The sequence below is a fragment of the Tinamus guttatus genome, unplaced genomic scaffold (genome assembly GCF_059628265.1).
Source record: "Tinamus guttatus ecotype Peru unplaced genomic scaffold, ASM5962826v1 Tinamus_guttatus_pri_ptg000035l, whole genome shotgun sequence".
Classification (NCBI taxonomy): domain Eukaryota; kingdom Metazoa; phylum Chordata; class Aves; order Tinamiformes; family Tinamidae; genus Tinamus; species Tinamus guttatus.
The window spans coordinates 2,866,849-2,894,074 of record NW_028288569.1 but is presented as its reverse complement, the minus strand read 5'-3'; the positions used below and the strand labels follow the sequence as shown (position 1 = coordinate 2,894,074).

The 27,226-nt window shown below is 39.9% G+C and overlaps 3 protein-coding genes across 4 annotated transcripts in view; 1 reads left to right on the top strand and 2 right to left on the bottom strand.

The window, feature by feature from the left end:
• Positions 1 to 6,004, bottom strand: part of PROS1 (protein S) — a 31,012-nt gene extending 25,008 nt beyond the window's left edge. For both annotated transcript variants that reach the window (XM_088533425.1, XM_088533428.1), the window contains exons 1-4: positions 5,868 to 6,004; positions 1,871 to 2,028; positions 1,089 to 1,113; positions 673 to 759 (exon numbers count right to left, since the gene is read on the bottom strand). In XM_088533425.1, coding sequence (XP_088389551.1) covers positions 673 to 759; positions 1,089 to 1,113; positions 1,871 to 2,028; positions 5,868 to 5,946 — 349 coding nt within the window. In that variant the 5' untranslated portion in view covers positions 5,947 to 6,004. The remainder of the gene's footprint in view (positions 1 to 672; positions 760 to 1,088; positions 1,114 to 1,870; positions 2,029 to 5,867) is intronic.
• Positions 6,005 to 6,831: 827 nt separating this feature from the next.
• Positions 6,832 to 27,226, top strand: part of ARL13B (ARF like GTPase 13B) — a 42,822-nt gene continuing 22,427 nt past the window's right edge. Inside the window, exons 1-4 of the mRNA XM_088533520.1 lie at positions 6,832 to 6,896; positions 9,630 to 9,805; positions 11,406 to 11,476; positions 13,820 to 14,069. Of these exons, the coding sequence (XP_088389646.1) occupies positions 9,747 to 9,805; positions 11,406 to 11,476; positions 13,820 to 14,069 (380 nt within the window). The 5' untranslated portion in view covers positions 6,832 to 6,896; positions 9,630 to 9,746. The remainder of the gene's footprint in view (positions 6,897 to 9,629; positions 9,806 to 11,405; positions 11,477 to 13,819; positions 14,070 to 27,226) is intronic.
• STX19 (syntaxin 19) lies at positions 23,792 to 24,734 on the bottom strand. Its single transcript, XM_010216647.2, has one exon. It carries the CDS (start codon positions 24,705 to 24,707, stop codon positions 23,832 to 23,834), a length of 876 nt encoding a protein of 291 aa, XP_010214949.1. The 5' UTR covers positions 24,708 to 24,734; the 3' UTR covers positions 23,792 to 23,831.

The window sequence follows — 27,226 nt, the reverse complement described above, 5'->3', positions numbered from 1 at the left end:
AATGTTTCTGTTGTGATGAGTCGGAAATATGGTATTGCTTCCTGTGAATTTATTAGTAAGGACACTGTTCACACTGGAGTTATGAACATGTTGGCTTAAAAACTCATGCCTGAACACCACCACAAATTTCATGTTTTGCGACCTTATGTCTATAGTCAATGACTATGTCTTCCAGCTAATGTTTGTATTTTTCAGATGCCAGTATTACCTACTTCATGAAGTGCTCTAATTTAACTATGAGCCAAAGAGTGGTACATAGGAGAATTAAGCAGGAAGCTCTGTCTCTTAACTGACAGAACAGTATCAGCTATAAGTGAAGAGTCATGCACAATTATTAAAAACCCTGGTAGAACCCAGATAACATAATAAGGGATGTCGGTGGCCTGTGGCAGCAAATTTTCCCGTGCTCCTAAAAGAGCTTTACAAATGGGCATGTTTTGCAATTAATTGTGTTTCTTTTCCAGAGCAGAGTTAAAAATACTTACACCTTTCATTCTGAAAATGCTGCGTCTCATCTAGTTTTACGTGAATTTCCATGCCGGGTAATTGTGTTTGCCTGAGTTAAACAGAGATTGGTTTCTTTTTCTGCCTGTGGGAACTGCTTGCTAACCATGCAAGTGCATATACTTAGGTCTGAGAGCAGGAGGTGAAGTACACAACAGCAGTGCTTACCATTGACACAAGCCCTCAGGTCAGCTGGAGAATCTGGAGTACTTGCAGTAACCCTGAAAACCCCTGCTCGATGGGAGGCAAGGCAGCCTGCAAACATAAACCCACACAATCTGCTTATGATACAAATACTCATTTAGACTGAAATTACAACAGCTTATGCACAGCATCTTCAAAGAGTCTGTTCTCACAGCTTGAACTAGAAAAACTGTCTGGGCATATTAAGGGCAGCTGATCACAAACTCACCTTCTGAATATCTCTGCTGGGATCTAAGCACACAGAACTGCCTAGGAGATACTCAGCACTATAATCAGCTAGGAAATCATTCAAGCTCTATGGCTAGAACAACACAACTCATATTATAAATAACAGTAGTGAATGACATACCAGGATTGGTCAGGGTTTTTTTTGTACTTACTTAAATATTTGGGATAAAAATATTCCTGCAGAAAGAAAGGAAAAATAAATAAACAGTAAGAGAAAACTGATTTGACTTCAGGTAGAGTTATAGCAAAATACATCACTAAATACATTCTAAAATGTATTTGTATTGTAACTATAACAGAAACAAACAACAACAAAAAATCATGAATTATAGATCAAGTTGTCTATATCAGCACTATTTTAGTTAAGACAGCAGTTATTTATTAAACACAAGTCTCTGAGTTACTAGTGGAAGGAAGATTCTCATTAAATTTAATTTCCCTCTCAGTGAATTGATACATAGCTTGCAAAACAAAACTTCATTTTAACCACACTTTTTATAAAAAAATACCTATTTTATACTACAAAGCTGAATCAAATCTGCCTAATATTAAATGTGCAGTGGTAATGAATTGAGGAGCAGTGTTCTTACTCCTAGAAATAAAAAGCTTATAATAAAACGGCCAATCCCTTCATTAAAAGGGCTGCATTGTCATGCATCTTCTGTGTAAAATCTTAATTGAAGCCAAAAGGCTTCCTCCTCATGGAATGCCTGCACACAACTATGATCTAAAATTAGTGATCCATATTTTAAAATAATGTCTACTTACCTGTCCTCTGTTATTACATAGTCTTCATTATTAATTGTGAAGGTTGAATATACAAGACAGTATCACACTAGTTTTTGCTCTGCGGTTTCTATAAGCTTTTCAGTGCGAATTCTGTGTACTAAGGAAAAACTACTGTCTACCTCACAGACATTCACCAGATACTTACAGTTTCAGGATTATTTTCGAAGATTTCCCTGGCTTCTTCCTTATTGCATAATTCTTCAATACATTCTCTTTCTAAGTTTCCCTTCTTGCTTTCTTCCATAAAGGAATTTGCTCGACGTTTCCTTGCCAGGAACTCGGAGGCATACTGCTGTGATAAAACTTTGTAGAAACAAAGGACTTGTTTATTTTCAACAACTGAAAAAATGCTATAAACACTGACAAAATGTGAGCACATAACACAAAACCCGAATTAAATGCAGTCATGGACTGGCTGTTTGCTTTATTTTTAGAAAAGTGTGGGTAAGAAGGAGAACATTCCAGGATTCTGCTTTCTGTATGTGTACTAACTGATCATGACCAGAAAGATCTGATGGGATAAAGAAGTTTGTGCAGTACCATGCCTGAAGTATAGTTTAAATGTCATATTCAGGAAAGAAAAAAGCAATGGACATTATAAAGTGAGGTATGTGACTGACAGGTGGGGAAATGTTATGGAACTTCTTTTGTATTACCTGCTGCAGTGACCTAGAAGTTAATACTCTGATCTCTATTATTATGTGAGACCAAAAATGTACCTTACAAAATCAAGCTGATATTCATAAATATCATAACTGTAATTTTCTTCAGAACTGTGAAGTTTAATAGGCAAGATTTTTTCCCTGAGAATCATCAGGCTATATAACATAAAAATACATTTACATTTTGCAAAGATAAAATGGAATCCTAATTTTTTGCTTATTTAGACTGTGTTGTGGGTCATTATCTCCTTTTTATGTATCTCACTGCTATTTTATTGATTTTAGGCAAATGACGTGCAAATAAGTGAGCTCGGGAAATTACATAAAAAACGGAAGGTTTGTATTTACCTCAGCACTCTTTTGCCTCTGGCTCTGAAGTTGTGTAGCACACAATACTACAAGAATAGCAACTACATCAGACTGAGGAGCCATTGCCTGATTGGTTTTATTTTGGGGCATTCCTTGTGATCAGAAGACTGGATGGAGCAGAGCTATAAACAGTCCAACTCACCGGGTTAAGGTGCACATCTGACATATGCTAGCACAAGAGCACCGTACTCCTACACCTGGCTTCCCTGTGTCAGCATTGCTACAGCTGAAACCCTCTGCTGAGCATAACTGTGAGGGGTCATGGCACCTGCAGCGCCCAGCAAAGTCAGTGCACAGAAATACTCAGCACTAGGCTATAAAGAGGATGATCAGTTCAAGCAGAGAGTCAATTCTGTCTTGTCTGTGAATACATAATGCCTCAAACATGCAACACCCGTGGGATACGCTAGCAGTTAATCATAGCCTCCTGTTGTCCATGCACTATAAAAACCAACAGTGTTTATCAGAAAGAGCAGCTAAAGAGGCCCAAAACTTCAAGCCTGGATAGGTCTCAGGTGACAGATACAGCTGAAACCATCCTGCCCTACACACAGTACTAAAACACTTTATTAAATGACATGGAACACAACTGAAGCACTCACAAGCGTTGCAATGTTGGATACTGACCTGAAGAAACCTTTCTGTGACAGCCTCTTGAATTTATTTGATATGAAATAAGCCTCTTGGTTTATTAACTTTTATTTCAGCAAAACTGATCTTTCTGGTGTGACAATAGGCAAGAGTTCAGGAATGTCAGGTGGCCCTACTGATGTCCTGAAATACTCCTTGACCTTAGAGAGCAACCAGCAAGTTGATTGGAAATGCAAAAATAGAAAGGTCAGGAAGTACACTTTCACAGAACTAAGCATTTCAGCGGTCTAGTCTTCCAGTGTTCATTTCCTCTTATATATATGAATATAGAACTACCTGATGATCTTACTGAAGACTGAAGTGGGAATAAAGTGTCATGTATTTGTCATTGTATAAAAGCAGACTAGTAAGAATGATGTTGAAAGTCCGTATGTCCTGAAATAACAGAATAAAAAATAATAAAATTGTGTAAAACAAGGGTAAACTTAGGCCTGTAGCAGATAGTCCTGCTAGAATGGCTGAGGATTTGTAAAATGTGAATGGATGATTATGCTGTTTTAAAAAAAAAAAAAAAAAAAAAAAAAGGAGCTTTCATCACTGTATGTGAAAGGGAGAACGTGTACAAGCAGAAAAACCTCTTCTGCTGGTTTTGTTTACACTGCTGTGCTATCAGGACAGTGGTGCTGATAAAGCTCTGCGGCAGAGGCTCTCTGGGGTGGATAAGGCCTGATTCACAGTTGACTTTAAATTAGTCTGTGTTTTGACATTTAACTGCATCATTCTAATCTTCTTCTTTTCTTTTTTCCTGCAACTAAGTTTTAAGAAAAACTCCGTTAAGTGAAAAGTTCTTGGAGATGTCAGATCTTGTGTTTTGACCACAACGGCGTAATAGCACCAAGGTCTATTCACCTGCCTCACAGAAGCCTGCTCTTAAATTGATTTACCTGTAACTGTGACTTTTGGATTTAAATAAAATCTCTATGTAACTCAGCACAATTTTGATATTTTTATTGCAAATACTTCAGGACTCTTGCACAGAAAATATTATTTACTCAACTGTTCTTTGCTTACAGCGATTCTAATCTTCTAAACTTTTATTTAACTCTTTATCCTGTTCTCTAATCATGAATAACAATTAACAAAGATAGCTCTTGCTCTCAGAAGCTTGCACTCTACTTATCTGGTGCTGAAATGGGATCTATGGTGGATGCAGACTTCACACTGAGGTCTGGACAGTGGTTAATCTGTCTGCAGGGACCAAGCACCACTCACATGGATATGACTGCAGATTAGAGGGCAATAACACAGATGTGCAGATTCCAATAACTTCATTATAAAGCACATGCTTAAGAGAACCTGGAGCTTTCAAGATTTACATCTGAGTGCTTACTACTGCAAACTTAATTAAAAAAACACTGGTTAAGGTAAAAGAAAACTAATAATTAGTTTCTGCATGGTTATTAAACATCTTATTTACTTTTCTTTTTTTACATATTAGAAGACTTTCCATGAACTTAAAATACAACAGACCTAAAGTGGCAATAGGAACACTTACGAAGCTTCCAAGTAATTCTGTGATGCTCACAGCTGCAAGTCATTACAGAAAAAAATAATTTCAGTTTAATTATGATCAGTCATGTATGTGAAATGCAACAACAGGAGTAGGTCTTTTAAATGTAATAAAACCTAAGTGTTTGCCTATCTTCGTGTTTCAAAGCGTAAATTGAAAGTTGACCACAGAGAGGGTGGTTTCTAAATTTCCACTGTTTATAAAAGAAAACTTGACACTGTGCGCAGTGGTGAAGACAAAACAGAAAATGTAACGAAAACAGGAAAAAAAAAAAGACATGAGGAGCATTTATTTTTAGGGCCTGTTCACAAATGATGAACTTTCATCTTTCCATGCTGTCACCTTAACAGTCAGAATCCCTAGCATTCAAACGAAAGCCTGGATGGTAAACATTACTGTTCTCCTCTGCCGGTTTAATCATTAGTAAAGCAGGTCAGAAACAGGCTTACTTTCCTTGCGCCCTAATTCTGCTAGTTCCACGTACACGTTGGCTTCTCTCCGTACTCAGCTCAAAGAATTCGCCTTGAAATGAAAGTCAGGCTTTGATTTGTCTCCATTTGCGTGTGGTAAGCAGCGGTTCTTATGTGACTGCGTTCACGTGCCTGGACTCGGCAATAGCGGCTCTCTCCTGCGCCCCGGCTCCTCTGGCTGTTTTTCCCGTAAGTGACACCACGGGGACACCCTCTTTCCCCTCAGCCGCGAGCAGCTCCAGGCCGTGCCGGGAACAGCCCAGCCGCCCTGGCCGTAACCCCAAGTGGGATCGATGCAGCGCACGGAGGCTCCCGCGGGCCGCAGGACACGTTGGCCGACCCCACCGCTGGCAGCCCCCTGGGCAGCTCGCCGCGACCGCTGCCCCGGAGCGGCCGTTGGGCGCGCGAGGGGAGCTAACGGCTGCCGCGGCCCCGCTCGCGCCTCCCCGCCTCACACCGCCGCTGTCGCCCCCTACTCACAGGTCGCGGCCTCAGCGAGAGCGACGGCCACCGTCAGGACGGCGAGCAGCGGCAGGCAGCGCCTGCCCCGCAGCCTCATCGCTGGCGGGCGCGGGGCCGCGAGCGGGCAGGGCGCCGTGGCTGAGTGGCGGCTCCTGCGCGGGGCGGCAGGGGCGGGCGCGAGGGAGGGGCGGCGGGGCGGGGGCGAGAGAGGCCGGGCCGTCCTCCAGGGCCGGGCCGCGCCGAGGCGGCACTGCCCCGGCCACGGTCAGCGGGGACCCAAGCAGCGTCGGCCCCTCCGCCGAGCCGCCCCGGGGACAACCCCGGGGACAGCGGCGGCAGCGCGCCGGGCAGTGCGAGGCGGCGGGTGCGAAGCGAGGCCCCCGCGGTAGCGAGCAAAGCCGCATCGTGCCAGACCGCCGCGACCGTTAACGGCGGCGCCGCTGCCTGCCCCGCCGCTCGCGCTTTGGCTACCGCGGGCGCGGGGGGTACGGGGGCGGGCCTCCCTGTGCGCTCCTGGCAGCTGATTGGCTGCCCCTCCGGGACCATCGAGGAAGCTACTGCTTCTATTGGCTAGCGACGGGCCCGCCCCCCCCCCCCCCGCCGCACCTCCCGGAGGCTCAGGCTCCGCGCCTTCGCGCGCTTCGGGGGGGGGGGGAGGTGTTAATGAATTTTGTCCTTGGTCGCGTCCCGTTAGCGGTAACCAGGGGTAACCGGCCTGATTACGCGTCCCCGCCTCCTCGGAGACCTCGGCAGCGGCCAATGGGCGGCTTCGCGCGGCCGGGGCGCCGGCCACGTGACCCCGGCGCGGCGGGGCCCAGCGCGGCGCTGCGGCCGCTGCCCCTCCCCCTCCCCCTCGCCGCGCCGGCGCGCGGCCCTCGGTCGCCCGGGGCAACCCGGGTCCCGCCCGCCGGGGACGGCCGCTCCTCGGGGCCTCCCGGCGCCGCGGCCAGGGTGAGGGCCAGGACCGGGACCGGGGCCGGCGGCTCCTCGGGGCCCGCGCGGCCTGTGTTTCCAGGAGCTCCGTGACCGGAGCCGCCGCTGCGCCAGGTATCGGCGTCCCGCGGGGAGGGGACGTTGGCGGCAGTGCGGGGAGCTGCGCGCGTGCACAGGCTCCGGGAGGCGCGGGGGAGCTCCGCTTTGGAACCGGCCTCTAGGTGCGGAGGGAGCGCTCCCGCCGCGGGAGCGGGGGCAGCGCTTTGCCCGAGGCGCCATCCCTCGCGCGCTTCCCGGGCGCCAGGAGTGCGGGAGCAGGGCTGGGAAGCGCGGGAGCTCGCCGGGAGCTCCCGCCAGGAGCTTCTCTTCACAGAAGAACTTGCTGTCCCGGGCTGTTTTACACAGTTGCGCACCTGAGTCTTGCGAGCCTTGGGGGCTCTCCTCGTTGGTACTTTGTGCAAGCCGGTAACCTGCTTTGGCCGAGACGGCGCTCTGTAGTTTTTTGTCGAACCTGCTTCGTTCACTGTCCAATGGCTTGGTTTGCTGTGCAGAATATAATGCGATACAACTAAAATACCGTGTTTTTACAGCTAAAAGGCTAGTCAGGCAAGGAATATCATACTATGAAATTAAATAGTTAAACTTTTTTGAGACAGGTCTGTTTTAAGAAGTGCCTTTTTTTTAAAAAAAAGAAATGTTGAAAAAACTACTAAAAGCTAAAATATTTAAGAAAGCATTATTCTGTATTTTGCTATGGAAGTAGACAGGCTTATTCACCAGGTGGCTTTGGGTGCTCAGTGTTTTGGCTGGTGCGCAGTACTTTTGATCACATAACATACAAGCTGCTAAGTGGAACTTTATTTCATCCGTGATGTGGAGAGGTTACATAGTTACCTGCCATGTTCCTCTTGGTCTCTGTAGTGCGCTGTTTCAGTTCTCTTTCCCCTAAATGGGATCTTAGCCCTGTTCTCACACCCCAACACTAGCGCTGCCCTGCTCCTGCTTTGGCATACTAGCTATGCCCAGTTCTGCAGGTTTGAGCTTGTGGGCTTGTTGGTTTCACTTCACCTGCATAAACATATATGAGAGTTTGAGTTGAGAGGTTTAATGTCTGCAGCAGCAGATAATTCTTGCTTTCTTTATGTAGCATGTTTTGGAGAAATTCTTTATTCTTTTGTCATTTTGCCCCTCCCCCCACACTTTTATTTTTTTTCACTTGGGCAAGATTCTTTACTATTACATAGTCTGCCTCTGATCCTCCTTTAGCAACTTCTTCTTATTTCTTGGGTCCCATGTGAATGCTATGGGCCATATCCGTGATGTAGAGGATTTTGAGAACTTTCAAGCAAGAAATTATGTGTAACACGTCACGGGGTGTGCTCAGTGATGAAACTGTGGTATTGAAATTGTTAAATTTGTGTCAGTACTAGCTTACTGAGCTGTTACGTTCTGCTTTTCAGCAGGACTTGCTGAGAGTTAATGCAGCCTTACCTTCAAAGTTAGCTTTGCTTTTGGGTCTGGGTATACCCCACTGCATGAGAGGGTTTGGGAGAGAGTTTTTTTGGGTGGAGTGGATTATTAAGATCCTGATTTTAAAACTAGTAAAACTTTAAAGCTGTAAATCATCTTGCCTTTCTTTAAAGACGCTTTTCTGTTCTCCACATGCCAGACTTATGGAGAAGTTCTCCAGTGCTCATATATAAAGGAATGTAAATATTTAAAGAGTATCTGTTGTCTCTGCTCCAGAAGAAATCTGACCTCTTTATGGCATTGAATGGTGGCAATTTCATACAAAGGCATCCTTGGATACAACAACTTAATAAGATGGGGAGGAGTTTTTTTTAGATCCTACCTAGTCAATTAGCTAGACCATCATAGCTCATTAGGAATGAATTTTTTTGTTAAGGACTTTTTTTTTTTTTTTTTTCCCCCCTAACTCTAGACAAATATAATTGGAAAAAAATGACACGGGGAAAAAGTAATTAGAAGTTAGTTTGGTTTTAAGCTAGTTCTAGTTTAAAATGTGAATTGGCTACTTTTGTAAAAACACTTGCAAATCTGAATAACAAGCTCTAGCAAACTTGTAGCAATGCAAAGTCCTACTCTCAGTTACCCTCATGGAGCCAAGCGAGCAGTAGGAAATGGGTCTATGCCTCAATTACTCTGATGCAAAACCAGTTGCTTTCAACTTAAACTGCTGATAAAAGTTTGAGTTAAGTTCACTGGAGCCTCTGAGATGAAGGCACGGCGGTGACGATGCATATTCCTTCTGCAAGGGCCCTGTTCACATTTGGAAAAAGATGGCATCCTAACAGAGAGCATGCTTTGAAGGAACAGGGTAGTGTTGCCTGAATTTTGCCTGTGGAAGGCCTTTATCTGAGCTGCTCTTTGCAGTAGCTGTAGCTGAAATAACGAAGGGAGTTTTAAGCGTCTGTTTCTTTATGTATTTGCGTGATGTATGTGAGCTTTCCTGTTTGACTTTGTATTTACATATTCATAAAATAAATGTGCACACAGTCATTTCTTACTGTTTGTTCTGTGTAGCATATTTTGTTTTCTTCTTTTTCTTGCTAAAAAAGCAGAAAATGGCATTGTAAAATGACTGAAGTACTCCTGCTACTACTTAGATTTAGGAACAAGTGGATTTTAAGTTGCCTGTTTCTCAAAGCATGTTTCTACTGCAAGTCAAGTGGGAGAGAATGGAAAAGCAGAATGTACAGTGAGTGTATCATGAAGCCAATGGCATAGACATGCACTGAATATACAGACTGGTGCTAGGAAAGTGATTTGTTTTGGTCACTTGTAGGGGCTCACTCTGTTTCCTCATTTTCTTTTTCTTCTTGCCAGCAGTGACAAGACAACATCTGAGCTTCTGCAGTCTCTTCCACCATCTTCCTGGGTGATCCTGGCCTGTCCACACTTGTTTGTGTTGCCTGTGTGGCTCTGGATGGCTAGTGAAGAGGGATGTTCAATCTAATGGCCAATTGCTGCAACTGGCTAAAACGGTGGCAAGAACCGGTCAGGTAAGTGCATGAAAGCAGTTTACACATCTTTGCTGACCTTCCCAAACTGTATTTCAAGTCCTCTCACCCATATTTAACTTTTATTTGGTATATTTCATTCATTAATGCTTTAAAATCAACCCACTAATTTGCCTTTTTCTTTCCAAGAGGGAATCAGTATATTTAACTTAAAAAGAAAATATATTCACCACTAGGTCAGGTATTTTTTTTGGCTGAAAGAAAGTATGAGGCTCAAAATACCATCCTTCCTCTTTGCGTCCTCAGTTTGGGAATCCTCAGGAAGATGAGGTGACATCAAGATGGCTATGTAAAACTTTATTGTTTTTGTTTTTGATTTACTTTCTGTGTTTTGAGGTTCTGAAGTGCAGTGTGTTAGAACACTGTGTTGTCATCAGTAAACTAGCACCAATATAACACTCATTTTCTTACTGTTATTTATGTACCTTATTATTGCATTTTGTGGTCAACTTGATCAGTCCATTCTCACTTGAGGTGTGTAAAGTGAAAACATATTCAAGTGTTTTCATTCTTTTTTGTTTCTTTTGCTTTGACATCCTATATCCTTTTCCATCCGATTAGCATCATTGGACAAATTTTATTTCAAGCCATCTACAATCTAAGAGGGGAAATAATGGGTACACATCTATTTACCTTTCATATAGCAGGCAGACTTCTTCTCTTGAATTCTGGAAAAGATGACATTTTGCAGAGTATGCTGTTGTACAAATAAGTATATTAAACAGCTTTTTCACACCACTAATATAGGCCATTGTGGGTTCATAATTGTTCATGGCTGTTCTGGCTGTAGCTTACTGTTAAAGTGTAATTTACTGTGATCCTGCTGTTCATTCTCAGGTTCTTTTATTCCTGATCTTTTTGGCTTTTCTGAAAGACCCTGAATTATACCTCATGTATAATGCTATTAGAGTTTTAAGACCGGAGATAACCATGTTTTTAATATTCTTTCACTTATCGGAGCTTGAGTGAATGTAAATTTTGGCAAATTCCTTTGACTTCCTGTGAACAGAAGGAATGATTGCAATATACATACAGATATTTTTCCTATTGCTTTGCTCAAAACCCTATGCTGACATGAATTCTAGCCTGTACACCAGTTTGAGGAACTGCCTGCCGTATGTGTCACCGGTAGTTTCATGTATTACAGGAGCCCGGATTGCTCCTGTTTGAAACAAAGGCATGATGAGTGTTTGTTCCACTTAGCTTATAGTGGCTTGTGTTGTTTATGCAGGGGTTTTATACTGCATAAAATGCCATAAAATTAAATTCCAGCAATCAAGTTCAAGTGAAAAGCAAAATCACTGTCACACATGAATCTTATAGCATAGTGTAAGGCTTCTTATTTCATCCACAGTTCTGTTTATTAAGATGGTTTGACACACTGAATACCAGATATACAGCATATCTAGTAGGTACTAGATTTGTAACCTATTCTTTCTGCTACCTTGGGTAAATTTACTATGCATGTATTCAGAAACTTAATAAAATATGTGATGTTTGGATGTATTCAAAAACTTAATATATTGAGTGATATTTAGGTAGAGGGGAAAAAATGATTTTTTTTTTCTTTTTCCTTTTGGAGGAAGGTGACGCTAATCATGGTGGGTCTTGACAATGCTGGCAAAACTGCTACAGTTCGAGGGATTCAAGGAGGTAATGCAATAAATTTTTATCATCTAAAGTGACCTTTCAAGGAGAGAGTAAAAGTTTACTGTTTCTATTGTTTTTGCCTAATCTCTTAATTTATCTCTCCCTCATGTATTCTTACAAAAAAACCTTCTGAGATGGCATTCTGCTCTATGAGAGTCTGATAGCAAAAGTCAGCATTTCGCAGGCTCCCTTGTGTGGAGACCTCCAAATGAGTTAAAAACTAAAACTGACCATCCAGTAATGTGCATATGTTAGGAAACTAAATGCAAGATCCATGTTGTAACTACATGTAATTAGGAAAAGATCCTATAGAATGAAATGCATATGTGTGCACAGAACTTAAAGGGCAATTCTAAAAAATTATATTTTATATCATTGCTTATAATCAGAAACATGCATGCAGTTTTCTATATATTTTCTCCACCAAGGGATCACTTAACCTTGGAGGGTGTTTTGCCTTGTCCCTCTCCAATAACACATTCACGCAGGACATAATTTGATTGACATAAATCTGGTACTTATAAAAACAAATATTCACTATGATTTTTCTCCCTTCGTGAGATTGTAGGAAGTCTTGGGAGGGTATCTTGTGCAACAAGGCTGCTATGAATATTCTCCCATTTACATCCCAGAGTTTTTATCCTGAAAACCTGAGTTTGTTTATTATTTATTTTTATTTAAATTTATTTATTATTTAGTTTTCATTGAGTTTCAAGGTAGATCTTGCTTTTTTTTATCATCAGAAAGTGACGATTTTTTTTTCTCCCTAAAAGACTGCTAGAAGATGTCCTGTTGGAAGAACAGGACAAAGATGAATATGATATTTCTAATGGGAAATGCCATTAAAGATGGTGTCCACTTCTGTGACTATGTTACCCATGGCTCAGTACCATAGGTTGAATAGCATTTGGTCCAGAAAGTGTTTTTCTGTGTTTTTCTTTTTTTTTCTTTTTTTCTTTTTTCTTTTTACCAAGGCTTGTAGACCTTCAGTTAGTCTTCAGGCTTGATAAAAGCTGTGCAACAGCCATACAGCCTCTAGGAGGAGACTGCAGTTATGATCAGCAGATTTAGCAGAAATCCGTTCCATGTGTATTTCAAGTCTTAGGATTCTTAAAACCTGGGCAGGTCAGCGTAGTCCTCAGAGTCATACTTGCAAAAATAGATTCGCAGCTACTACAGAGGCTGGGTTTTTACAACGAAGGTTGTTCAATGACATCACTGCAAATGCAGCATCTTCAGTAACTAGTTCTTTGGCTTTTAACAAACCCTAAAGTTCTCATTGTTCTCTCTTGCTTCAGCACATGCATATGGCTCACAGTGCAAAACATTCTTCCAAATATCAAATCAATATCAAATATGCTTAGTTCTGAAGCGGGAATTTTTCACAAAGAGGTGTCCCCGTCTCCTTGCTGGAGTCATGATTGACATTGCTCTGGCCGTTGTCTGTTCTGAATCTCAAGTCTATGGTGGAACAAGGATTCCCCCCAGAGCCTGGTGGTGACTGGCTGATGTTGACTTGGTTTTCACGTTGCTTTTCAGGTTGCTTTTAGCCCTGCCTTCAGTTCTCCATCTCTACAAGCCTCATTTTATGGCTGGTTCTTTGACCTTGTACTGCCAAGCTCCATGAAGCAGTTGCAGAAATTCAATTAAGTCACCCCCATAGAGTCAACTCGGTGTTATGAGGCAGGTGCAGGGATCTCTCTGTCAGCTGGAGAGGGAGACAGCCAGCAGGAGTGTTAATATAGAGCTGCAGCAAAAACCATTTTTCATGGCAAACAAAACAACATCAAAAAAAGCCAAACAAACAAAAATAGACCTTGGATAAAGGGAATGAAGTACTTTACACCTCGGAAGAACCTGGTCTCAGACTCTTTAAAAGCTGATCAGGCATTCACTTAATCTCAGCCCTTGGTTTGAACATTTAGAGCAGTTTTGGCAACTGAGAGTACTGTATGTGAGGCTTTATTTTTTTGGAGGGGGGTTACTGCAGAATGTGAAGCACTCTAAATCATAATGCAGTAAATGTTTTGTTTGTATTCTTTCTCAAACTTGGATTAATACCACAAAAACATGGTTTTGTTCAGGGTGTATTGTAAATGCTTAAACACACAGTCAATTGCATTTTTTTTTCCTGGCTCTCCTATTTAAATGAATACAAAATAATATTACGTGAGGAGAAGGAAAATACTAATGTAAAATATGTGCTTAGCAATATGTCACCACTTAAGGAGAAGTTGTCCCTTGCCATCGCAGCATAAATTTTGCTACACAAATCACAATATAAATTCCTCTTTAAATCACTAAGGAAACTTTTTACTGAGGATTTTCTTGTTTGAACTCTGACAGAGTCTCCCGAAGATGTAGCTCCAACAGTTGGCTTTTCGAAGATTGACCTTAAACAGGGACGATTTGAAGTCACCATCTTTGATTTAGGAGGTGGCAAACGAATTCGAAACATCTGGAAGAATTACTATGCTGAGTCCTATGGCGTGATATTTGTCGTGGATTCCAGTGACATAGCAAGAATGGAAGAAACAAAGCAAACCATGATGGAAGTTTTAAACAGCCCGAAGATATCAGGGAAACCCGTGTTAGTGTAAGTAATATAAGTAAATATTCTAATAATCTGAAATCTAGTAAATTTTGAGTTTCAATAATTCTGTTGAAGAAGAATTTATGTATAGTATACATAAGTATGCAGCACTTGGGCAGCATTCTAGTATTATTGCTAATACTACAGTTTTTCTTTTTACTGTATTTGAAATATTTATTCTTCTAACAGGGAATAGCCATCAAAATTATTTTTTCTTTCCTTTTTCCTATTTTCTTTTCCTCTGTAGTTGCAGATGGAGATATACTAATCCATTCTCTATTGGACTTTATATATCTCTATATAGCCCTTTTCAGGGGAGTTTTTCTCTTATTTTTCAGCAGCTGTGGGAAAAAAATAAGCATTGTTTTTAAAAAATTAAGATTTTAGTGTTGCTTCAAATAGTATGGTAAGACTATGCAAGTTTGGTGTGACAGCTTTGTGCAAAAAATCTTGTAATTGCTTAGGCCTACATCAAATTCATAAATCCTAGTAACTGTTATATTCTATAATACTAGTAAACTCTTGGCAATAAATAACGTCCTCTTCACCTAACACATGGTGGTGCTGCTGATACATGATCAGCAAAACCCCACTGTAGAAAGCTTGCTTTGATAATATTTGACTTTCACTGTCGCTTCAGTGCATGTGTTTTAATTCAAAAAAGTTGAAGGTTTCAGAAGATTCTTTTTTTTCCTCCACAGATCAGCTATAAATTTTATTCATAAATTTCCAAAAAATATTATTAGCTACAGCGTATTTTATTAAATTTAGCTATGAAAAATGTGGCAAGAAAAAAATAATTTTAAAGCTATAAAATAAAAACTTAAAGTAGGAAATGGTTTATCAGGACAATCTCTTTGTGTGGGGCATAATTTTTTTGCCAAGTCAGTAATTACACAGTGTTTCAGTAATACTGTTAAGAATCTCTGCTTAGAAAACTCTCTTTTAAGAAGTAATGATGATACTTCTTTGAGGTCTGAGGTTGGAAAGTAGAATTGTCTAATCTGTTTTGATCAAATGCAGTGTAGTTCAGAAAGCTAGCAGAAGCTGTGTTGAAAAACAGATGAGGTTTTAACTTCCATTGCTGTCTTAATGGTAATGATAAAGGAGAGGCAGTAAAGCTATCTTACTGCAGGTAGTTCAACTCAAATCTGTTTTTCTGAAAATGAAAATGTGACAGTTTACAACTGTGCAGAATTTCTAAATAAATAATTCTATTTTCCTAAAAAAAAAAAAAAAAAACCCTCTGTGCTGTAATAGTGACTGTTTGTACCTGCTTTCCTGGGACTTAATCCTGCTTTTCAAACCATGTCAATATCTAATCAGAAGGCAGAGTATATTAACCAAGTCTAATAGTGACTAAATTTAGTTCATTGATGTTATTGCCTTCAAATTGATTGAGTATCAAGCCCTCAAACATAATTTGTTCTTGCAGCGTCCCACTTCTGCAAAGCAGCCCAGTAGATCATAGTCTAATGATCCCTATATGAGTCTGCATCCTGAATTGTGTATTCTCTAGTGACATTGTCCTTGTTTTCTGGCATCTTCAGAATTCATAAACCATAGAAATGTCTTCAGTATTTGAAGGATATCTCATACTGTGCAGCCTGCAAATTGTGAAACTGGAGGACTTGGTCAATAAGTGTTTGGTGTGGAAATGTGTGTGTGGAATGGAAATAAAGTGCTTAGCAAATGAGATGAAATTGGTTCCATGTACTTCCCAGTGCCTGAAGATGTGTTTGGGGCGTGCTGGTGAAGCCATGTCACTTATACTCACCAAATAAGAGTCCCATTGCATGTGCGCGTGTTTGCCTGTAGGGATATGAGGGGAAAAAAAATATATATATACACACACACACACATATATATATATATGTGTATATATATATAGAGGTACATTTTTTCTTAAAAAAAAAAAAATCCCGAAAAAGGAATATTTATTAAGAGCAGAATAAGGGAAATGTCAGGTTTCCAAAATTGCTGTGAAAATACTATTTTTCTGATGTTTTTCCCTCTTCTAAAGAGGTCCATGTTTTTGTTGTTTGTGTATACCTCAGAGCGAAAACATTACTTTGTCTGGAAAATACTTTTAAAGAGAAATAAACTGTAAGCATAAAATTTAAATAAATAATGATCATAAATAGTAATATCACATACTCTATGTGTATGCAGCAATAAATTACATAAAATCTTACAGAACTTGGTGCTAAAATTAGTGTGTTTGGAGCTCGTACGTGCATAGAGGAAGGGCAGTACTTGGTACAAACATTGCAGTCACCTCTGAATGTTTTAAATCTAGAAAAGCTGGAGTATAGTTCATGTAAGTCCCTTCTCTGTCATGCTCTTGCGATGAAAAGCATAACTGATTTCTGGTTTTGTGGAACAGTGTTGTAGCTTCATGCCAGGTGAGACGCTGCTCTGTGGTCGTCTTGCTCCAGAAGTGGGTCCCTGTTGTGTGGGCTGTTGCTTTGTTCCTCCAGCACTTGAAAGGAACAAGGAGAAACTGAAAACCAATTAGGCCTTTTGCGCTTTTTGTTTTCTCTAGGCGTGTGAATTTAGGTAGTGCGTTATTTGTAGGCTTAAATACAAAACACAATTTTTTATTAGGTAATATTTATTAGAACTAAGAAATGATTATTAAAAATTACTGAAAAAAACTAAGTCATAGTTCACTGCCTTTCATTCCCTTGGAGAGAGTGTTCGCTGAGGAATGATGAAAGCAGTACTGAAATGAAACAAATGAGTATTTATACTGGATATTCATGTTTCTTTATTAAGCACAGATTGAGGCAATGTACTAAAGTTTCAACCATAAGCTCTAAATTTTAGTCTAATGTTGTTTATTTTAACTTGTGCTATGTGCAGTACCTTGTACAGTTAAATGCAAGTGTGTACTCAAGATGGAGGAAAGACCTTTCCGGATTTCAAAGGCAATAGTAGAGCTGCTGTATTTGTGGTGTTAGATGTACTCAACAGCTTGCTGTCCTTTACCCTGCTTCCCTTCTTCCCCCCCCTCCACTTTTCCTCTTCTACTGCAAAGAGACATTTTCTTTCCTTTTTTTTTTTTTTTTCTTTGCTATTTTGTTTTGTGTTTCTGGGCTTTCATCTATTTGGAAAAACTAATTTTTCCAGTTGAATCAAGAGAAATCAAATCTGTATGGCTAAGATATAGCCTTGAAATATACTGCTGCTCGGTTTCTAAAGTCCTCTTGGTTCCTTGCTTCTTTCCTTCCTTTTTTATTCTTTTCCCTATTACATTTAACCCTAGTACTCATAGGAATAACCATTCAAATTATCAGGTTATCCATAACATGTTTGTGGCTATACTCTGTAGTATTTTACATTTTCTTTATACTAACTAATGAGGAAAGAATGGTACTGGAGTGGTATTGATGGTAGCGAGGCTACCCCTATGGATGGAGGAATTAGTCTCTAGACCATAATTCTGATCTCCCAGAATGCTACTCTGTGCTTTTAATGTTGTCGCTTTTAATGTTGGTAGTTTTCTGCCTAATCCACCTTTATGTTTCTGGACTCTCTCAGCAGATGTAAAAGCAAAACTTGAAATAGAAATTCCAAGACAAGTCAATAAAGACCTACTAGAGCTATTAATCTGTTTCATTTGTAGAGTTACTGGTGTTCTGAATATTAGGATGGAGTGGAGGCCGTGCCGCGTGCAAGCTCATCGCTCCGCTCTCTGTCACCTTTCAGAGTAGGCAAGGTGGAGGAATTCCATCTAGTTTTGCTTTCTCACCTCTACCCATACGAATTTGTCCTTGCAAAGAGAGTCTAAAAAGATAGTTGAAAATCCTTTTTTTTTTTTTTTTTTTAACCCCTTGGTCCCCAAAGGGGATACTGTAGCTATAATTTATCATGTAGGTATTGAGAAGTGTACAAGATGCATATCTGGAAGAATCAGGGTGGGAAGGAGGTGGGAGAATAATTTTGGATTCCAAACCAAGTAATATTCCAAAATTTCCACATAATTTTGGATATTTTGTCTAGTTAGTATTGTAAGGTGTGCAGTGAAGCAGTTTTAATCATCATGTCTGGAGGGCTGGGCAATTGGATCAGAAGTACTTTTGTGAACTAGGTGGAAAATTATCTCCTTTGGAATACTTTAGAATCTTTGGGGTTTAAGAGTAGTATCACTTTTTTTTTTTTTTTTTTTTAAGTGTATATTTTCCTATGGGGAAAAAAAAGGGAGAAGACACTTGCTATGACTTTTTTAATGCTCAGTTTTCCTGAGAGTATTGTTTTCTTTTTCCTTGAGAAATATAACATTTCCACGTAATATGTAGTTATTTATCAAAACAAATATATTTTTCTCTAAAGCACTTTACATAAGTGGCATTTATATCATTACATGTCTCCTTGGACATCTGTTGTTTTTTGTCAGCTTTAACATTTAACATGCTAACATTTGCATTCTTCATGATTTTGGTGCCAAATTGCCACCATAAATTGCCCTGGGCAGAGGAGTCTGTCTTTATCATGAAGAAGAGGACCTGCTGCCAAAGAGTTTGGGGTGCAGCCTTTGCTGCTAAGTTGGGCTGGGGTCAGTGGCCCTCTCTCCCTTTTGCTGCCTTTTCTCCCGTCCTTGTCAATTGTTTTATGAAATGCCCTAATCCCATAGATGCCTGTGTGTGTGTACCCGCTTTTTGCGGGGGAGAAAAAGAAACATCGCTGGCAGAAGAAAGGAAAAGAAAGGGAGAAGGTAAAGGGTAATGTGCTGCTTCTCGTGCTCCCCAGTGAAGGAAGGGATGGGAGGCAGTGACCTTGAGCGCTCGCTGTCCAGGGAGAAGTGGAATAGAAAAGGAGTGGACTGGACTGTGCAGTGTGGGCACAAGATCACTACAGTGGACACTGTCTTGCAGCAGTGTCGGGGTATAATTAAGATTTTTGCTCTTGTTCAGTATGATACCCAACTCAAACTGATGTAGTGTGATGGCATCAATATATTATCTGTTGCCAGCCATGGTGGTTGCAATATTGATTTAAAAGACTTACCTTAAGAGTTCTGATGGCTTTGGCTGTTGTTTGTTTGTGGTATGGATTACTCTAAGGTCATAAACTTGCTTCAGTAAAGTGGAATGTTTTCACTTTGCCATATTCCTATTTAATGTTTGCTTTGTCCATGAAGGCAGTGTAGGAAAACAGAAATACTTTAGATAATCAGTCTATTATGTAAAATTTAAGTCATTCTTAGGTTCCTATTGGTCATTTTTTTTTTGTTGGTGTCATCAGGATTTATGAGAGTCTGCCAGGTTAATTCTTTTTCTTTTTATAATTGTTTTCTTCTGTGATTTAACCACTTGCACTTTGTAATATGTAAGGAAATATAAGAAGTATGGGCCGCCCTGTTTTTACTTTTTGAAACTTCGACACAATTTCTTACCAAAGTAAATTTTAGCAGGTCATATGCTATGGCTGGTATTTTTATACCAGATGGATCCCTAGGCAGGTATTTTTCTTGGTAGAAATCTACTTTTCTACCTGTTGTTTCAAGGATGAGGGAATATAGTTACAAAAGTCTCTGATGTTTATTAGCTTACCAGTAACTCTGCTTTAATTTGCTGTTCTGCATAACCATATAGATAAAGAAAATTCTGATCATTATAAGTACTCTATAAAATTCTCATGATGGTAATGCAAGTTTTAGTTATGATAATTAATTTGTTAATACACTTATTATGAAAAAGCTTTGCACAAGTCTATGTGGTTTTCTGCCTTCTCAGCTCTTTATGTACATTATGTCCATTGCTGTTTTGCTGTTCTCTGTAAACTACTTGAATTATTTAGTTGCTAGTGGATAGGTAGCTACCCCCCATGAGCGTTACTGAAATTTGAATTTCCTTCATGATTTAACCTATAACTACAGCGTCTTTGCAATGAACGTGGCCTATTTAAAAGTGCGTGTGAGGTGAAGGGCCAGCCCAGCAATGCGTTTCCCCCCCGGCTCAGGGTGCCTGTGTGAAGGCTCTGCCCGGGGTGCGGGTGAACGTGGGGCGGCCGCTCTGCTCCTTTGCTCTTCTGCTGACCCCGGGGGAGCTGCTCCTCGCAGGTGGGCAGCAGGGCCTCCCTTTGAAAGGGCTTGGCGGTGGCGGGAGGTTCCCTTCGTGCCCCGTGTTCTAAAAATGAAAATGGGAATAAAAGATGTGGGGGTATCTCTGTGTGTGTATATATTTATATACATATGTTTGCATATTTGTGTGTGCATATATGTATGCTATATATAAGAGCCTGTTGACTGTAGCCACTTTTTTCTTCACATTTCCTATTGACTTGTTTCCACATTATAAAGGTGGCTATATGTAACAGATGAGGGAGGTTATTTAATAGAGTAGTGTTGGTGGTGCCATTGTCTGATTTATGTTCTCTGCTGCGTAAATAATCTTTCTCAGTTTAATGTTTAGACTTCTCTCCTTTGAAAACAGTTATTTCAGTTGTAATTTTAAGCTGAGGTGGAAAGAAAGCATCTGTTTTTAAAGCTGGCAGCATGGGAATAGTTTCATAAGTCTTTAAATATGAAAATTAATTGTGTGCTAATAGAAAAAAATCAAAGCCATTCACCTTGCTCACTGTCTTGCAGCATTGCAATGCCATTTGTTCTGATTTCTCTGTCTGTATCCAGCTAAAGTGGTATTGATTGTGCTTTTGAACAGCACATAGGAGTTTAGGAATGCATTCTTGGGGAGTTTCTTGGAAATAACTCTTGCATCTCAGTTGCGCTTTGGTTTTCGTTTAGAATTGTGTTGCAGTGATTTCTCATTCAGTGCCAAGAGGGGCTGGGTATGGACTAGAAGCCAACAAGTGGGATCGAGTAAGGTAGAAGCACCCCACGTCCACTTGCTATTTCTGCACTGCAAAAAGACCTGCTGCTGGAAAAGAAAGCAGTGGTGTACTTCCCATCTTGCTAATTCAGCTGCTTCGTGAGGACAAATGAGCTCTCCTCGGGCACAGGTTGAGGCCAAGGGTAGCTGCTCTTAGCTTTCCCCCTCATTTCAACGGTTTGCAACATCAGGGGACACATTAATCTACCTCATTAGAAGGTGGGAAAAGAACAAAAACAGCAGGATGCATAAAGCGTAACTAAAAATACCTCTGTGGATTGTAGAGCTATGAAATCTTGCAAGGAGATTTTTAGATACCTTTGCCTTTTATCAGCTCGTTTTCCACGTAGGATATACAGTGAAGGTGATATATAGCGAAGGTGTTGACAGTAAAATGTCTGTTTATTTTCATTAAATGATGGGAACATGCTATCTTTGTTACACCAGCCCCACTGGCAGATGTGATTTAAATTATCTGAGTTTAAAAAAAAATGATTAGGGATACATGGACATGCAGGCATGGCAACAGCATCATTATAAATGAAACTAAAGCTTGAAAAAGTTTTTTTTTTTTTTTTTTTTTTTTTTTTTTTAAGGAACACTACATGGGAAGTAAAAAGTAAGTAGGAATAAAAAGACGGGAGGCAAACACTGTCGATAGTCTGGAACTTGGAGGATGGGCAGCTGTCCCCGTCTCATGGAGCTGATACAAAAGAATGGGGATGTGTGTGTTCACTTATGATGTAACCCTTGGTAGTGTTTTTTGATTGGATTCCATTGCAAGTCTTGCAGATGTGAAGGGGTAGCAGCTGACAACCTTCAGTTTATCCGTAGGTATATAGTATCTGGAGTCTGTAATCTAAAATGTTGAATGTGTTTTGCCACTAGCATTTTCACGTTTTCCATGTATCTTTAAATGGGAATGTCCAGATACTTGCGTATGCCCAAGGATTTCTGATGTTACTTATGTTCCACTTTTTAAAATGCAGAACTTGAAGATTAAATAATGTGCGTTTTAAGTGGCATAGAGACTGACAAAACTGACCAATGTGATATTTGTTAAATGTAAAGGAATAAGATAATGGTTTTTAGGAGTCTAAAAGAATGTCTTTTGCACATTTATTTCATATTCTTCTTTAAAAGCATTGATTTTGCTACAGTTAGTGATTTGATTAAATTGCTGTATTTAAAACTGAGTCTTGAGTTACCTATGGAAGCCCATAGATCACTCAAGTATAATATGGAGCACAAGTGTTAAGTTCTATTTTTAACATTAAAACAGCTTAACTGAAATGAAACAAAATTCTTAGTGTTCTTTATTATTCTTTTTTTTTTTTTCATTTTGTGTCAATTCAATTACAAAGATAGCATGATGACAAGTTTAAACCTTTCAAGGATGCTTAGGTGCATGCTCTTGTATTGATCATGGATGTCTTCTGCAATAGGATTAGGTTCTAAGGGGAGCTTTTCCTCTCTAGTACTTTGTGCATTAACCTTGTGTTTTTAAGTGAAAATTCTGACCTCTCCAGCAGTGAGCAGAATGTCATAGAACCACTTGGTGGTCTGAAAAGCCCCACTGCTGCTTTTGGCCTTGCATGTAGCAGTGCAAGTAAACCAAATCTGAGATTGAGTCGGGATTTGGACTCCCCACCACAGGAAAGACATTGGTATCCTGTAGTGAGGGCCGTGTGCTGGCTGGCTGCTGGAGCATGAGGTAGAGGCCGGGAGCTGGGTTTGCTCAGCCACAAGAGCAGGAAGCTCAAGGGAGGACTTAATCCTGTCTACAGCTGCCCCGTGGAGCTCGTGGAGACCCGGTTCTTGTCAGAGGAGCAGTGTCTGAGAGCTGCAACCAGCTCCTGTCCAGCTCAGAAAAGAGGTTTCAGTGAAGGGAGACCCCAGTGACAAGAGCTTAGCAACACAGGCTTCACAGCAACAAAAGTATGCCCTATCACTGGGTAATAGAAGTGTCATTTTTCCCTTATCTGATAGGATCTGCCTATATAGTTGAATAGTCTGTCAGTCTGTTAACACTTGGCTTTTCAGCTGTTTCCTGGCAAACGTCCCCATGGTTTTGGTGATGTGGTCTTCTGTCTTTAACATGTTCAGAAAATACCACCTCAACACCTAAGGTACACTGTTAAAATAGATAACCTGGTGTCCATTTCACATTCCAAAGGACAGCGCATCCTGCTCTAATATAAAACTAATGTTATTTCGTGGTGTTAAGATGGCCTTTGGCTTCTTTTCCTAGCTGTTCCCCCATTTCTCCCCCCTCTATTGATCTGAAATTCAACTTTTCTTGGAAGTAACTGCTAGCGACAGTATTGCAGCAGTCTTTTGCTGTTCCGATTTCAATGTGGTTCTTGAAACCTTTAGCTACATTTTTTGCTTTAGTCCTCAGGATCATGATTTTTACTGAGCGTATCCGCTTTATATATGGATATTTTTGTAGACCTTTAAGAAAAACTTAATTTGAACCAAGTTAATATGAGCACTCAAAGATGACAAGGAAATTAAAAATACCTTTTTTTTTTTCCTTTTAATAAGAGGCAATTAAGCCAGTCTTTTTGAGATTAGCAGTATTCTTAATGCTTCCCAAAATGACAGGCAGTTTGTTTGCCACATTTTGGTTTATCTTCTGGAGAAAAGTTGGGCTATTGAAGTGTGAAAGAACAAAAGTCTATAATTTCTCTCATTCTTACCCATTCATATGATTCTTGTGTGAGTGTGTGTTTGTGTAAACTGATTCAGGAAGAGGTGGAGATCCTGTCACATTCTTCCAGCTCTGTTTGGAAAAATGCAATATTTTGGTGAGATGTGTGGAATGGGAAGAAGCAAGTGGGAAGAAAAACGGAGGAACAGAGGGATCCAGAGACTGGTGCAGTTTATACTGAAGAGGAACCATTCGTATTGCAGATATTTTATTTCTTTGTCATCTGCAGCATGGGCAGCACCAGCAGCATATTGCTTTGCAAGGGTTTCTCTTTCGATATTTGACTGCAAGCCCAAATTTTTCTCTTGATATTTGAATGTATTCTTGAGTATTGTTCATAGCCATTTCAATGTTGTTGATCATCTCCCCTTGCTCCTCCACGAGAACTGAAATCTGGATAAAAAGTTCCTTCAAGTCTTTGATCTGGTTCTCCAGACTGACGAGCTCTCTGTGTCTCTGCTCAATCTCTGAGAGCTGCGCTTTGGTAATTTTTACTTCAGTGAGCAGATTTTCGTTAAAAATCTCCCATTTTCCTTGTTGGAGCATATTATTGACTTCTTCATCAGATACCTCTTTACCAGCAACTTCCAGCTGACGAACAATAAATCGTCTGCATTTTTCTTGCTTAGCAGTGATAGCGTCATTGTATGCGAGCATAGCATTTAGGTAGCGCTGGAACAGGAAAGCATGGTGGGAAGTCAGAATTCTTACTATGGCAGATGATGAGCCATGCTCATTTTCAGCTTTTTTCACTGTTTTTGACAATTCATCCAAGCATTTTCTAATGTGCTCTGCTTGAATTTTTATTTCTCTTGCTATGTTAGATTCCTTTTTAAGGACACTGAATCTTCTCATTGAAGATGCTAGAGTTTTTTGTTGTTGACTGAACTTATGAACCTCCTCCACCAAATTATTAATTTCATTCTGAAGCTTCTGGATTTCCTGCAAGTGCCTCTCGGTTATGGGCTCTTTCTCATAAATTATAGCCTGTTGTTCAAGCTCTTCGTGCTCTTCCTGTGCAGTTGTGGTGCTGTTTTCTCCAGCTACCTGCAGTTCCTTAGCTCTCAGTTTAAGCTCTTGAAGACGATCTCTCATGACGTTTGTGTTCAAGACTTTTTTTTTTTAATTATTTTTACTCTCTTGCAACACAGAATTAACTCCAATATCTTTTATCCTTATTTCACTGTAATCAAAGTGCAACAATAATTCATGTTAGTTATCTATATGCATGAAAAATAGTTCTGGAGATTATAGAGAGCTACTTTCCTAAGCACAAATGTGATGTAAAAGTAGCAGCCAGCAAGAAGTTGAGAACAAAATAAGATATAGGTGATGTCAGTGTGCTCTACCCCCTAGTGTCTGTAGCACTGTGGCAAATTTGTAGCATAGGATCTAGAATTTAGAAAAGCTGGCAATACGGCATGTGGAGATGGTGTTTGTTTTGAGGAAGAAAAGTGACTCATTCCAATTTTACTGTAATTCCTTATTTGATGAAAGGAAAATAATCCACTATAAGTCTTAAAAAATAGAAGTGAATGTGCTGCTCCATTTCTGCATTCTCACTGGGAAACAGCAATTCAGCTTCTGAGGTCTTGAGAAAATCCCTCTTAAAGATCAGAATTTTGGTTCAAATAGGCTGTTCTAGACTTAGTTCAGCTACACTTAAAAGTCTGCCTGCATTTTTTTCATGCCTTCCTTTGTTTGGGAAGTTAAACTGATGGTAACAGAAACAATTTTAGGTCAAAACAGAACAGAACTGTAATAATTTAGTGTCAAAACATGTATTTTGTTAATGTCTGAGTATTTTTAGAGGTGGATGTAGTATTCTTAGTGTTGGGGCCTGAAGATATTTCTAAACCTTTTCTCAATTACCATCTTTTATACTATTTTTATACTGTTAGTTGCAATATTTGTAAAATTTATCGTAATCTGTATGTCATCTAGGGATATGGTTTGATGCTGTTTTTCATATAACAAAGTAGATATAGTTAGCTGTTCTCTGTGCTTCAGTGGGGATATTTAAAACCTCTGAGAGTTTTATTAATAAGTGTACCTATTAAAGTGATATTGAACTTTCTACTGGAAATGGATTTTGTACAAGATATGAGGAACATACCTTTCAAGTGACAAGGGGTATAGCATTCAGTCCGGCCTTGTGTGTTCATTCTTAATTTCATCAGTTCTTTCTGAACATCGAAATATTTCCTAAAAATATTTAAGTGGTTTGCTTGAAGACATCTTTCATATAATATTTTTTAGAAAGCTCTTAGAATTGGCAAATTGTAGGAATTGTTTTATAAATATATTTCCACATTTATTAAAAAAAAATAGTAGTTTCTGTTGTAGTTCTGTTCAGTAGTAGTAGCTGTTGAATGTCTACGTGCCTTAAGCCTAGCAATATCCATGAAAGGGGATCTTCACCCTGTTATGCAGAGCAATGGAACGCAGACCAAGTGGCCCTGAAAAATAAAAGTCATAAATGTGAATATTTTTGAATTCAGCTTTAATCTTAAGTTAAGAAGGCTTATATATAAGGAACAAGAATTTTGGAAGGGTTGCTTTGGGGACTTCAAGCTCTTCCATTCATTGCGCCACATCCTGAGCTTTGAGATTTAACTTAGCTTTTCAAAATGCACATATTGAAGAAAGTGTTTTTGATAGTAAGATGTTTATGTTGTATTATATAGAGGAGAAATCCTTAATAGTAGCAGGTGGTTTCCAGGAGCTTTCAGATGTTAGTCATGTTAATGAACTTGGACTTAAAGCATGTAACATGTCCACTCCACACACTTTTATACACCTGATGGACAGCTTGTCTTTCATTGAAATTTTTCTTTTTTTGTTATGGCCATTTCTGTGCTGTTGCTATTGAGTACTTATTGTTCCTGCTACATGAGCAAAACGGGGTTACTTCATTCTGTCCGAATCAGAATTATTGATCATTACAACTTTGATGTTGGCTAGCGTTTGGATTTACTCATTAGGTTAAAATTTTGTGTAAGTGGTTAGTTGGCAGTTGGCTGGTATGTAGTGCTGTTGATGGGATGTCACAAATTCTCCCAGCCAAAAAAATATTTGGCCGAAGGCGATAGCTGAAGAGTTACAATTACAAAATGATTGTGAAAATTGTGAAGTTAGCATTCCACTGGGCCTGAGATAAAGTATAGGACTGCAAGTCGCATGTGCAACTTGGTTTAGCCTTTCAGTGTTTTATTTGTAAACCAGGGTTGCTCTTTTAAAATCTAAGACCACTTAGGGCAGCCTTCGCGAAGCTGATGTGTTTGCGTTAATCCTGCTCGCTATCTTGTTATCTTTGCCTGATTAAACAAAGCAACCTGTTAGTGAGGGTAGATAATCTCTGTATTAAATATTTCTGTTGGTAACTTTATTATGAAGAAGCCAAAACTTTGAAGCATGTTTGCATGTGTTTAGGAATACCAAATCCGGTACCCAGCCTTTTGTTTTAGTTAAGAGAAAGTTTCCATTAGGTATGCTTTAGAAAACTTGTAAGTTGAACCATTTTTAATTATGTGGGAGAATACAGTTTCTTCAAACATTCCGTGAATGTTTTTCTTGGACAGTGATCAAGAATGGAGAAGAACTGAAGTGTTCAG